Source organism: Hylobates moloch, unplaced genomic scaffold (genome assembly GCF_009828535.3).
Source record: "Hylobates moloch isolate HMO894 unplaced genomic scaffold, HMol_V3 SCAFFOLD_13, whole genome shotgun sequence".
Lineage (NCBI taxonomy): Eukaryota > Metazoa > Chordata > Mammalia > Primates > Hylobatidae > Hylobates > Hylobates moloch.
Genome location: NW_026652288.1, coordinates 60469541 through 60484416, shown reverse-complemented (window position 1 = coordinate 60484416; position 14876 = coordinate 60469541). Strand labels below are relative to the sequence as shown.

At 37.3% G+C, this 14876-nt stretch overlaps 1 protein-coding gene across 2 annotated transcripts in view; it reads left to right on the top strand.

Annotated features, from left to right (window-relative positions):
- The window catches only part of SCAF11 (SR-related CTD associated factor 11), a 79482-nt gene that overhangs the window by 23403 nt on the left and 41203 nt on the right, over positions 1 to 14876 (top strand). The window contains exons 1-3 of one of the 2 annotated variants that reach the window (XM_058426172.1): positions 2937 to 3069; positions 10148 to 10229; positions 12450 to 12607. In XM_058426172.1, coding sequence (XP_058282155.1) covers positions 10169 to 10229; positions 12450 to 12607 — 219 coding nt within the window. In that variant the 5' untranslated portion in view covers positions 2937 to 3069; positions 10148 to 10168. Of the gene's footprint in view, positions 1 to 2936; positions 3070 to 10147; positions 10230 to 12449; positions 12608 to 14876 lie in introns of those variants that run through there. The other variant, XM_032753334.2, reaches the window with a different exon arrangement.

Below are 14876 nucleotides of genomic sequence, written 5' to 3'. Positions count from 1 at the left end.
TCACGAGGTCAAGAGTTCAAGACCAGCCTGGCCAAGATGGTGAAACCCCATCTCTACTAAAAATACAAAAATTAGCTGGGTGTGGTGGCGGGCACCTGTAATCCCAGCTACTGAGGAGGCTGAGGCAGAGAATTGCTTGAACTTGGGAAGCATAGGTTGCAGCGAGTTGAGATGTGCCACTGCACTCCAGCCTGGGCGACAGAGTGAGACTCCATCTTAAAAAAAAAAAAAAATGGTTGAATGTGGTGGTGTGCAGCTGCAGTCCTAGCTACTTGAGATGCTGAGGCAGGAGGATTGCTTGAGCCCAGGAATTCAAGGCTGCAGTGAGCTGTAATTGTGCCACCACACTGCAGCCTGGACGACAGAGCAAGACTGTTTCTCTTAAAACACAAACACACACACACACACACACACACACACACACACACACTCTCTCTCTCTCTCTCTCTAATAGGAGACTTGATCAATTTAGTTGTTATTTAGTAATGTTAATTTATCTTTTTTCAGTCCTTGCATTTGCTTTAGGGAAAACAAAGAAAGTGGCAAGCAACAGTTTTATTACTGTTTCCTATTTCTCTGTTGTTTCTGACTGTAAGAATAATAATGATCTTGATAACAGCCATTTATTGAATGATGGTAGAGTTAGGATTTGAATCTAGACCTGCTGGATTCTAAAGTTTGTAGTATTAACCAGGATGTAGATGTCTTTAGATACCATGGGCTTACTTGAAGAACAGCAAGAGCAAGCAGGGAGAGGGAGTTTTGAAGTGAACTGGAAGGGAAAGGAGCTCTGTTTTGTAATAGCAGAAACAAACAGACTTTGGAAGAAAAAAAATAGAAAGAAAGAAGGGTAGTAATTTGAAACCACACCAGACTAGGCTAAAGAATAGTTTACATTATTAGGAACCCTGGCTACTTCTGATTCCCTGAGGCTTGAGGTACCCAGCAACTGTTAAAAGGGAATGTACATTCTTAGCATCCCAAATATAACTTGAAACAGGTTTTTAACAGCTGTGCTCCGCAGTAGCAGTGCAGCTATTAAATATATTTTTAAATAGCTCTACAGTAGCACATTGGGCTATTTAACTAAAACTTCACAAAAATTTAAAATTTAGTTTCTCACATGCACTGTCCACACTTGAAGTGCTTGATGGAAGAATTCTCTGTTGGACAGCACTATTCTAGAGAACTGAAATGCCTTAATACAGACCATTTTTGTTTTTTGCTTTTTTGGGTTTTCTTTGAGATAGAGTCTCGCTCTGTCGCCCCAGCTGGAGTACAGTGGCATGATCTCGGCTCTCTGCAGCCTCCACCTCCTGGGTTCAAGCAATTCTCCTGCCTCAGCCTGTAGCTGGGATTACACCACGCCCGGCTAATTTTTTGTATTTTTAGTAGAGACGGGGTTTCACCATGTTGGTCAGGCTAGTCTCGACCTCCTGACTTAAAGCGATCCGCCTGCCTCAGCCTCCCAAAGTGCTAGGATTACAGGTGTGAGCCACTGTGCCCTGCGTCACTACCATTATTTGAATGCAGTGTAGTGGCTGGCCCAGGACACTCATTTCCATGTATTCTACTATGGGAAAATGAGTTTTGAGTTCCTAAAAACTGATTTGTATCAGTGCTTTTTTTTAAAATTTTAAATTCCAAACTTTAATACCTTCTTATAAATAAAATTTAAAACTTAGACCATTCTACCCCAATTATTATATGAACATATTTGGAGTATCACTTTCAGTATCTAGCAGAAACAATATGTTATGAAATGGAAAAGAGCAACTGGAAGATAGAAGTATGTTAGATCATTATATTAGGGGTAACAAACTAAAAAGATACTTTAGCTTAGAAAGATAAAGCCTAGGAAGAAACATTAAAGATTGACATTTGTAAATTAAAATAATCAGAAAAGCAAAGTTTACTGAAAATCTAGAATTAACATCCATTTAGTACATGTAGAACCAATAAAAGAAAATACAATTTGACTTATAGATAATTAACTTACAGAACTTAGTAGAACTAATAAGTAGATTCGGTAGAATATAACTTATGATTATAAAGCCATAAATAGTTAATAACACAAAATTGAGATATATCTAACTTTTCAGGTAACTACAAGGAAGGATAGTCCTACCTACCCACATCTTACCTCTTAGGTCTATTGACCACAAATTACTGGCTAGGACCATGACTCTGTGTGGTATTACTGTGTTCCTGTTACTGGATATTCAAAGCAAAGCTTTTATTCAAAAATCCTTGTGGATCCTTGGATTGAAAACTGGAGTCCAGGCAGATAGAACAGATAAACAGGACAAGTTACAAGTTTATAAGTTGTTGAACTGAGACTTACGACTTTCATCTAGCAAAATGCTAAGTTCCTGTCATTTTAAATGACTAAATTAGTAACATGGCATAATCATTTTCAGGTATAAAAACAGTTAATACAGTACATGTTAAGGAATAAAGCATGCAACTTTGGAATGCTTAAACAGTTTGTAAAGCAGATTTCTTTCTTTTTGAGATGGAGCCTCACTCTGTTGCCCAGGCTGGAGTGCAGTGGCACGATCTCGATTCACTGCAACCTCCGCCTCCTGTGTTCAAGCAATTCTCCTGCCTCAGCCTCCCGTGTAGCTGGGATTATAGGTGCCTGCCACCACACCCAGCTAATTTTTGTATTTTTAGTAGAGACAAGGTTTCGCCATGTTGGCCAAGCTGGTCTCGAACTCCTGATTTTAGATGCTCCTCCCGCCTCGGCCTCCCAAAGTGCTGGGATTACTTGCATGAGCCACCGCACCCGGCCATTAAAGCAGATTTCTAACAAAGGCAGTCTGTAACTTGATTGAGGTTTCTCAGTTTCTCATGTATATTTCACTATATGGGTCTTAGAGAAGACCGTGCTTACTATAAAATATTAATTGTAGGTTTGTTTTTTTTTTTAACAGGGTCTTGCTATGTTGCCCAGGCTGGTCTTGAACTTCTTGGGCTCAAGTAATCCTCCCACCTCGGCCTTTTAAGTAGCTAGGATTACAGGCATACACCAACGCACCCCACTTTAAAATATAAATTATATATCAGGTTAGTATGCTTAAAGGAGGAAATGTGAAAATAGCATAGGTTAGACTATTAAATAGGACAAATAAATCATTGCATTACATAAAGGGATAGTATATTACATCTGAACATCTCTTAGGTTTTTAAAGGAGCCAAGATGGCCGAATAGGAACAGCTCCGGTCTGCAGCTCCCAGCCTGAGGGACACAGAAGACGGGTGATTTCTGCATCTCTGTTTGAGGTACCGGGTTTATCTCACTTGGGAGTGCCAAACAGTGGGTGCAGGACAGCCTGTGCAGCACACTGTGCGCAAGCCGAAGCAGGGCGAGGCATTGCCTCACTCAGGAAGTGCAAGGGGTCAGGGAGTTCCCTTTCCTAGTCAAAGAAAGGGGTAACAGGCGGCACCTGGAAAATCGGGTCAGTCCCACCCTAATACTGCGATTTTCCAACGGGCCTGGAAAACGGCACACCAGGAGACTGTGTCCCGCACCTGACTTGGAGGGTCCTATGCCCACGGAGTCTCGCTGATTGCTAGCACAGCAGTCTGAAATCAAACTGCAAGGCGGCAGCAAGGCTGGGGGAGGGGTGCCCGTCATTGCCCAGGCTTGCTTAGGTAAACAAAGCAGCCAGGAAGCTCGAACTGGGTGGAGCCCACCACAGCTCAAGGAGGCCTGCCTGCCTCTGTAGGCTCCACCTCTGGGGGCAGGGCACAGACAAACAAAAATTCAGCAGGAACCTCTGCAGACTTAAATGTCCCTGTCTGACTGACAGCTTTGAAGAGAGTAGTGGTTCTCCCAGCATGCAGCTGGACATCTGAGAACGGACAGACTGCCTCCTAAAGTGGGTCCCTGACCCCCGAGCAGCCTAACTGGGAGGCACCCCCCAGTAGGGACAGACTGACACCTCACTCGGCCAGGTACTCCTCTGAGACAAAACTTCCAGAGGAACTATCAGACAGCTGAATTTGTGGTCTCACGAAAATCCGCTGTTCTGCAGCCACTGCTGCTGACACCCAGCCAAACAGGGTCTGGAGTGGACCTCTAGCAAACTCCAACAGACCTGCAGCTGAGGGTCCTGTCTGGTAGAAGGAAAACTAACAAACAGAAAGGACATCTACACCAAAAACCCATCTGTACATCACCATCATCAAAGACCAAAAGTAGATAAAACCACAAAGATGGGGAAAAAACAGAGCAGAAAAACTGGAAACTAAAAAGCAGAGCACCTCTCCTCCTCCAAAGGAACGCAGTTCCTCACCAGCAACGGAACAAAGCTGGATGGAGGATGACTTTGATGAGTTGAGAGAAGAAGGCTTCAGACGATCAAACTACTCCGAGCCATGGGAGGAAATTCAAAACAATAGCAAAGAAATTAAAAACTTTGAAAAAAAATTAGACGAATGGATAACTAGAATAACCAATGGAGAGAAGGGCATAAAGGAGCTGATGGAGCTGAAAGCCAAGTATTGAGAACTACGCGAAGATTGCAGAAGCCTCGGTAGCTGATGCGATCAACTGGAAGAAAGGGTATCAGCGATGGAAGATGAAATAAATGAAATGAAGCGAGAAGGGAAGTTTAGAGAAAAAAGAATAAAAAGGAATGAACAAAGCCTCCAAGAAATTTGGGACTATGTGAAAAGACCAAACCTACGTCTGATTGGTGTACCTGAAAATGACGGGGAGAATGGAACCAAGTTGGAAAACACTCTGCAAGATATTATCCAGGAGAACTTCCCCAATCTAGCAAGGCAGGCCAACATTCAGATTCAGGAAATACAGAGAACGCCACAAAGATACTCCTCGAGAAGAGCAACTCCAAGACGCATAATTGTCAGATTCACCAAAGTTGAAATGAAGGAAAAAATGTTAAGGGCAGCCAGAGAGAAAGGTCAGGTTACCCACAAAGGGAAGCCCATCAGACTAACAGCTGATCTCTCAGCAGAAACTCTACAAGCCAGAAGAGAGTGGGGGCCAATATTCAACATTCTCAAAGAAAAGAATTTTCAACCCAGAATTTCATATCCAGCCAAACTAAGCTTCATAAGTGAAGGAGAAATAAAATACTTTACAGACAAGCAAATGCTGAGTGATTTTGTCACCACCAGGCCTGCCCTAAAAGAGCTCCTGAAGGAAGCACTAAACATGGAAAGGAACAACCAGTACCAGCCCCTGCAAAAACATGCCAAATTGTAAAGACCATCGAGGCTAGGAAGAAACTGCATCAACTAACGAGCAAAATAACCAACTAACATCATAATGACAGGATCAAATTCACACATAATGATATTAACTTTAAATGTAAATGGGCTAAATGCTCCAATTAAAAGGCACAGACTGGCAAACTGGATAAGGAGTCAAGACCCATTAGTGTGCTGTATTCAGGAAACCCATCTCACGTGCAGAGACACACATAGACTCAAAATAAAGGGATGGAGGAAGATCTATCAAGCAAATGGAAAACAAAAAAAGGCAGGGGTTGCAATCCTAGTCTCTGATAAAATAGACTTTAAACCAACAAAGATCAAGAGAGACAAAGAAGGCCATTACATAATGGTAAAGGGATCAATTCAACAAGAAGAGCTAACTATCCTAAATATATATGCACCCAACACAGGAGCACCCAGATTCATAAAGCAAGTCCTGAGTGACCTACAAAGGGACTTAAACTCCCATACAATAATAATGGGAGATTTTAACACCCCACTGTCAACATTAGACAGATCAACGAGACAGAAAGTTAACAAGGATATCCAGGAATTGAACTCAGCTGTGCACAAAGTGGACCTAATAGACATCTACAGAACTCTCCACCCCAAATCAACAGAATATACATTTTTTTCAGCACCACACCACACCTATTCTAAAATTGACCACATAGTTGGAAGTAAAATATTGCGTTAACTTTCAAATGACATTTTATCACATTGAATTAACTCCAACCTTAATATTTTTTTATTCTCAGATATTTAGGATAATGAAGGAGATAGTATGGTATGAATTTCCCCAAATAAAAAATAATATATAGCAGTGCAATATAAGTCTAAAAGTAAATAAATTGGGAAGTTGTCTAGCGTGGTGCTTCTCAGACTTTAATGCACATATGAATTATGTAGAGATCTTGACAAAATGCAGATTTTGATTCACTAGATATGGATGGTACCTGAGATATCCTGCATTTGTAACAAGTTCCTAGGTGGTACTAATGCTGCCTTTCTGCATGAATAGCAAGGAGATTAACCTGTAACTGAATTTTTAAAAAAGTTTTTCTTGATACATAATAGGTGTATCAAAATACATGTATGTATTTTAGGGGTACATGTAATACTTTGATACATTCATGTAAGATAGGATCAAACCAAGGTAGTTGGGATGTCCATCACCCTAAACATTTTTCTTTATGCTGGGAATATTCAAATTCTCCTTTCTAGCTGGTTTTGAAGTATACAGTAGATTATAGTCACCCAACTGACCGTACTCTGGGTCTCATTTCTTCTATCTTAACTGTAGTTTTGTATCCATTAATCAACCTCATTTTATCCCCTAACCCCCGCCTCTTGTAACCACCAGTCTACTCTCTGTTCTCATGAGATCCACTTTTTTAGCTCCCACATATGAGTAAGACCATGCAATATTTGTCTGTCTGTGCCTGCCTTATTTCACTTTACATAATGACCTCCAGTTTCATGCATGTTGCTGCAAATGATAGGATTTATTCCTTTTTGTGGCCAAATAATGTTCCCTTGTGTATATATACCACATTTTCTTTATTCATCCATTGATAGACATTTGGATTGAGTTCATATTTTGACTGTTGTGAATAGTGCTGCAGTAAATATGGGATTGCAGATAACGCTTCATTATATTGATTTCCGTTCTTTTGGATATATACCCAGTAATGGAATTGCTGGATTATATGGTAGTTCTATTTTAGGTTGTTTTTGTTTTTGAGGTGGGGTCTTGTTCTGTTTCCTGGACCGGTCTTGAGCAACTTGGCTCAAATTGTCCTCCCACTTCAGCTTCCTGGGTAACTGGGATTATATGTGCACACTACAGCACCTGGCTTATTTTTAGTTTTTTTGAGGAGACTTTATGTGCCCTTCCGTAATAGCCATACTAATTTCATATCTGAATTTTTAAAATAATAATCTTCTGTTCAATCAACTCTATCATTTGAGCTGCTTAGATCAAAATACTTTGGAGTTATCCTGGATCCTTGCCCTCTAACAAATACTCCACTTTGAATTTACCAGGAAATCCTGATGGCCATATTTTCAAAACATCTGAAATCTGAGTACATTTCATCACCTTTGCTACCACTATGGTATAAGCCACTATCTATCTCTTCCCTAGATTATTGCGGTAGTCTCCTTGCTGGCCTCTACTTTTTCCCTTGCTTCCTCTGTTCAGAAACCCCTAGTCGCTCATGTCACTCGGAGAAGCCAGTCTTACCTTAGCCTAGAAGGTGCTACATGATCTTATATTACCTCTCTGTCCTCATCTGCTTTTCTTCTTTCACTGTATTCTAGTCATTCATCTCTTTGTTGTTCCTTGAACATACCAGACATGCCTTAGGACTTTCATATTGGCTATTCTCTCTGCCAAGAATGCTCAGCCTGGAAGCACTGGATGATATTCACATAACTGTCTCACTTGCTGCTTTGTGATTGCCAGTTCAAATGTCCCTTTATCACAGAAGCTTTCCCTGAGTATTCTGTATGAAACAACAGCTTCCTCTTTTTTTGTTCCTTAATAGCCACACTGTTTTTAATTTTTCTCCATAGCACTTCTCAACATCTAACATACTAGATATTTTACTTACTATTTTGTTTATTTTGTCTTCTCCACTAGAACATAAAGGTAGAGATGTCTGCCTTGTTCAGTACTAAGAGAATTGCCTAGTATACCTATAGTATTCTATAAATCTTGGAGCTAAAAAAAAAAAAAAAAAAACCCACAAAAGATCACTGGGCCTTTGCTTGAATACTTTCATTGATAGATTATTCTACCTCCCTTCAGAACAGTTCATTTTATTTGAAGATAATTGCTAATGTTCTTAAGCTTTCTGTTCTTCCAAGCTAAATATTCTTACTAGTTTACCTTTCTGCATATGATAGGGTTTCCAGGGCTGTCACCATTTTAGTCATCTTCCCTGGACATTTATCATTATGTTGTTTGTCCTTAAATACCAGAATTAAAACAAGTTAGTTTGCACCAGAACTAAAACAAATGTTGCACACATAGGCTAAGAGTGGGAAATATTCCTCATCCAACTTTTATCATCAGATTGATTGGATTAAAAAAATTTTTTAGATTCTAATGCTGACTCATTTTGAGGTTGTATTTAATCTGCTGCAACCTTTAAATCATTCTTACATATGCTACTAAGTTTCTTCTGCTTTTATGGTTGGTTTTTGAACTATAAGTGTGGGACTTTGTATTTCTCCTTATTTAACCAAGTAGAGAATTTTCCTGGGCAGTTCATACCTTTAATGTAGAAACTACCATGTGTAAATTATTTTAGAAATTTAATGGAAAAACCCATTCAGATACATATAGGAGAATCACAACTGATAAAATCAGGGATTTCTTGTGCCTAGATATAAATGCATATTTGGACATTTCGTTGCAATTATGTCTTGCATCAGTTCAGGAAGGAATATTAAGAGTTGATTTAAGGCCAGGTGCAGTGGCTTATGCCTGTAATCCAGCATTTTGGGAGGTGGAGGCAGGAAGATCGCTTGAGCCCAGGAGTTGGAGACCAGCCTGGGAAACATAGCAAGACCCCATCTCTTAGGAAAAAGAGTTGATTAAAAAAAAAAAAATGTTACTGTATGAATTTCTTGCCTTTGCCACATTAACATCCTTTCCCACTTTTCTCATTTTTACGTTTTTATAAGCACCATTTTCCTAGTCTTTTAGGCCAGGATATTGTCTCCTTCACTGTAGTTGCTCACCAAATCTCAGAAATTCTTAAGCCCTTTAATTTTGTGCTTTTCAAATATACTTCACAGCCAGTACTTTAGCTATGCAAATATCTCTGCCTATAATCTCTTTCCATTGTAATCCAATCCATACTTAGCTGGCATATCAATCTTTTTTAAAAAAAATTCACTTACATCACTTTTATCTTGTCACTCTTCTTCAGGGAATTTATAAGATTGAATCTAAGGTTCTCAGACAATCATTAGTGATCCATCTATAATCTAGCCATACTTGATTTACATTGCTCTGCTTATTTCTTATTACCCCTCACTGTGATTTTTCAGATAAAATTCATGGCTTACATGCCAACCCCCTCCTCAGTAGAGACACATACACACACACAACTGTCTCCTTAGTAGACACACACACACACACACACACTTTCACCTACTCTTTACTCTCACCCACTCAATTGTGAGATTGGCCTAGCTAAATGCTATTGTATTTCGCCATACTATGTTGCTCCTTGAATGCCTGAAGTTGCTCAACACAAAAACCTATCACATTCTCTGAAAACTCTATTCCAAATTGATCTCTGTTCCTTAAGCTTCAATTGCATTTATGTCTGTGCCACAAAATGTATCATTTAGGCTTTGTTGCCTAATAGTTATAAAAGGCTTTTCCTTTCCTTTTTTTTTTTTGAGACAGAGTCTCACTCTGTTGCCCAGGCTGGAGTGCAGTGGCACGATCTTGGCTCACTGCAAGCTTTGCCTCCCGGGTTCACGCCATTCTCCTGCCTCAAACTCCTGAGCAGCTGGGACTACAGGCACCTGCCACCACGCCCGGCTAATTTTTTGTGTTTTTAGTAGAGACAGGGTTTCACCGTGTTAGCCAGGATGGTCTTGATCTGCTGACCTCGTGGTCCGCCCTCCTCAGCCTCCCAAAGTGCTGGGATTACAGGCATGAGCCACCGTGCATGGCCAAGGCTTTTCCTTTCAATAAGACTGTGCATTTTGATAGCAAGGAGTATAAAAGAGTACTGGATTATCCACAAACTGGCTTGGCTCGTACTGTGTTCTTTTATGTGTAAAATAATTTCTTACAGTTTAGGATTCTTTTTTTAAATTGATATTATTGGGAGAAGGCAAACATAAAAATTCTCTATCATAATTTATCTTATAGGAAACCCTTTTCCAAAAAGAAATGAAGAAGAAAACTGTATGTACCCTAAATATGGGAGATAAGAAGTATGAAGACATGGAAGGTAACTTTTCATTTTTATAAAGTTTGTTTGTTGAAAGCAAAACAGTTGTTTCCAAACTGTCACTTGTTTACATTTCAGAATACACAGGAGTATTTTGTTATTGTTGTTCTTAAATTCCAAAATAAGCTGCCTAAGTATATACACATTTTTTTTCTTCTCATATCTTATTTTCGACTGATCAAGTTTTTTGATTTGTTAAGTTGTTTACTTCTCCCTTTTTTCTTAAAGGTTTACTCTCTACTGGTTTAGGAATTACTGTTTCTGTTTTTGTCCTTGTCTTTTTAAAAAAGAAAAAAAGTTAGTGTTGGTACTATCCTCTGTTTCTAAAGCTAATTTAATCTTCACTACCAACAGAAGAAGAACCCCAGAATGCTTTAACTCTGATCATCCTAATCTCAATTTATAGGTTATAGTTCCATTATTTGAGTTCTTTTATTTCAGACACCACCAGTTAGATGATGTTTCATGCAATGTTTGCTTGAGTTTATTTCCTCTTTATTTCTTTTCTTTCTGAAAATAAATCTGAGAAGTTTCTTTAGTGAAGGTCTATTGGTGGTAAACTCTGAATTTTTTTTATCTATTTTATCCACTTTAAAACTATTCAAAGATAGTTTTACTGGGTATATAATTCTGGAATGATAGTTTTTTTTCTCTTAGCACTTTGAAGATATTAATTATTTTTTTCCTTGCTGTCTGGTAATTTCTTCCCAGTCTGATTATCATTCTCTTTTGTAGGTGATCTGTCTTTTCCCATTTTCTGCTTTTAAGGTCTTGGTTTCGTCTTTGATGTTTTACAGTTTTACTCCATTGTTTCTAGGCATGGATTATTTTTATTTCTCTTAACAGTATGCATTGTGTTTCCTTTGTTGGTTCATGTTTTTAATCATTTCCTGACCATTACCTCTTCGTTGCCTTTCCTTTATTCTCTTTTGGATTTCAATTAGTATGTTAGACCTTTCTGTAACCTCATTTCTTAACCTCTGTTTCACAGGCTATGTCTTATATTTCCTTTTCTGTCTCCTAGAGTCTAGCTGGTTTCCTCAGATTTGTCTTCCAATTCACAAGTATTTTTCTTGGATCTAATCTGCTGATTGTCCATTTTATGTGGTATTTGAAACTTCTGATATTTGAAGTTAGTGGATTTCTAAATGTGTTTCCTGCTGCTTCTCACTCAAGACAGCTTATTTTCTTAGGTTTGGTAATGTTTGATTATGAGCTTACTTTTGATAAATTAAATCTATGAGGGCCTAATTTAGGTGTTCTTTCCTCCAGAGGATTTGTATTTGTTTCTTCCCAGGCCCATGCTGGGTCCTCTTTAGCCCCATTTAAGAGTCTTGGCTTGATACTGGAGTCTATCAGGATTAGTTCCCCTTCCTGAAGTGGTTCTAAGGCTTAGTCACCAGATCTAAACACTGGTTTGGACAGTTGTGCCCAGGACATTTCCAACTTTGCTTGATATTTACTGTTCACATTTCAGCTGACCAATTCTTTATTTCTGTTTTATTTTTATGTTGAATTTCAGAGTATCTTTTATTTTCTTATGAGCCAGCGATGCATACTTTTGTATGAGTTGGTTACATTACTGGTGGGAGTTTAAACTAGTACAAATCCTAAGGAGAATAATTTGGCAATACCTATTCATAATACAAATGTATACACATATTACTCTAGCAGTTCCATTTTTAGGAACTTACACTACAGATATACTTTTAAAAATGTGAAATAACTAAATTTTTATTGCAACATTGTTTGTCATAGCCAAAAGTTGAAAACAAGTGAATGTCCATCAATAGATTTGAATAAAGAAAAAAGCAGACTAGTGTGTATAGTATTCTTGCATTTGTGTAAAGGAAGGAATGTGGAAGAGTTTGTATTAGCATTTGTTTTTCTGTACATTAAAAATTCTTAGGAAGAATACAAAAGAAATATAACAGTTGTTACTTATTGGATTGGTTGGAACTGGATGGGGATAAATTTGAATATTACTCACTTTAAATTTAATTAATGAAAAGTTTGTTTCACTCCCCTGTTAAAAAAAATATAAGAAAGTAAATGTTGGGCATGTTGGGCTCAAGCAGTATGTTTGTTATAATTTATCTAAGATCTATTTGCTTTATAGTAGGAGGGTCCTTTAGAGTATCTAATCCACTGTGCTCCTAGAAACACAAGATTTTTGGTCTGGAGAACTTGAAAGCACATATGGCTGTTTTACTTTAACAGGTGAAGAAAACGGAGATAATACTATTCCCACTGGTCTGTTGTACAGTGAGGCTGACAGATGCCCAATATGTCTTAATTGTCTATTAGAAAAGGAAGTTGGTTTTCCAGAAAGCTGTAATCATGTCTTCTGTATGACTTGTATTCTTAAATGGGCAGAGGTAAGTCTGACACATTAATGTATTTTAATTTCCTAGCATGATTTCATTTCACCTAAAGAGTTGATACTGCCTTTCATAAATTATTTCACAGTAATGTATTTTCTTCCTACTTTGGACAAATTTCCTTGTATTATTCAAATTCTGTCAGTCATTCTCTTCTAATTTTCTTTTATCAGCTTTTGATTTTGCAAATAACATTTTAAATGCATACTCTTTTTAAAAAAGTTAATAACCTTACAGGAAGAACAGATCAAACATTTCTTTTCTGGTAGAAATGCAGTAATTCATTTTTCAGTGTACTTGACTCTGTACTTAATAGGATAATAACTGTTTACCACTAATAACACCTTCTGTCTGCTTTTTGTTTTATATTTTTCAGGGACTTTTCACATAGGTTATTTGATTTCTTCTTTATATCACCCTTGTGGAATAACCAGAGCAGATACGATAGTGTCCTTCCATTTTACAGATGAGGAAACTTGGATTTTATGTTCTATGACTTGGTCAAGATCTCATAGTTTAAGAGGCAGAAGTGAATTTAGAACTGATTTTCTAATTCCTGTTTTTAATTTAGTGTGGACTAATTTCAGAGTCTGAATTAGAGATATTACCGTCATAGACAGCGAATAAGAAACAAGACATTCGTGACTTTTAATGTATTATGTTGACTCAATTTGGGCCAAATACTTTGAAGTAAATATTAATTTAATATAAGCCTTATTGTTATGAAATGTTAAGTAAAAAATTATTGTTCATATTAATCATGCTATATTTTCTAAGTTAATATTTGTCAGTCTGTAAAAATTAGTAAAGATAATATCTTAAAAATATTTTAACATTAACTGCATTCAAATTGTTAATGTTCTTAAATACATTGGAATTAATTGCATATTACATAATTGGGGTTTTCAAAGCGCTATGTTTTGCTTAAATTTTCATTGATAGTGTGGAAAGGAGAATATAACTGTATAGTGACTCTGGCTGAGTTCTCAGAAGAGGGAAGAGAAGATTTGTTATACAAATTGAATTAATAATAGTATACATATAAACTATTTTAATTTAGTAAAACCTAAACTGGTCTTTAACAAGAAGTGACACTAAGGATAGGTGAAAATGTATTTTGGAGAAAAGTATTTTGAGTTTTGCTGAATTAATATGGTTGGTAAATCTCTCTCTGTGTAGGATCACTGTTTAATGAAATAATGCATATTTTTTTTCTGCCACCCAAATAAAGATTTTTATCTGTGTTGAATTTAGTGCACATGGTTGCTTTGTGGTTAAATTTTTTTAGAGATTTTGCTTTGGGTAAAGAAATAATATTGTTGGATGGGTGGAAGGTTTCAATACAATGCTTTTTATAAGATTGTATTTGGTGACCACATAATTGTGAACTTCAACAACTTAATCTGAGTATATGTTTTTCTCTAAGAAAATTATAACGTGTATGTGATAAGTAGATAATGGTTCTCCATCCTTTCTTTCAACTTCAAGTGCATCTTTCACACAACATTTACCCTGATGTACATGTTCCAGGTTTCTCTAGGGTATGTATCTAGAGGTGGAATTATGGGTTGTAGATGATGCACATACTCAACTCTAATAGATAGTGGCAAACTTGTCTATATTTTTAACTCTTGTTGAATATTTTTAAGTTGAAAATACTGGATAACATACATGGTATGGCAGCCAACACCTTTCCCACATGTAATATTTTTCAAATCGCTTTTCAAAAGAAAGTACTTTTCTTTATACTGCTATTATAAGCTGTGATGCTGGGTAGGCAGGGAGGAGTTGTGATAGTGTTTAAACAAAGGTAATTAACCTTTAAAGGGGAGAATAAACAGAACATTCTGAATTATTTCATTGTCCCTGATGGGGATAGCAATCATTAGTTAAATCTTTCAGTTAAGCAGTAACAGGAGCGCAATCTCCTAATAAATTGCTTATTATAAATTATAAGTGAATGCTCGCTAAAAAAATCACGTAGACTAAGTTTTCGGTTTGAATCTTTTATTGCTGTGATAAAAATAGATATATTTCGAAGCATGTAAGTGCTTTCACAAATAGAATCAGATTTCAAATTCAGGAGTATGTTTCTTTTTTTCATCATTATAAATTAAACTCCATCCTCTCATTTCCCTCAATCTCCTTCCATCTAAAAGCAAATTTATAGTTTACTTTGGATTTCAGGATCAGGAATAAGTGTCTTCAGTCTTCTAACAGGCCATGCCTTATGCCTAGGCTTTCATACACATTCTAACATTTAATT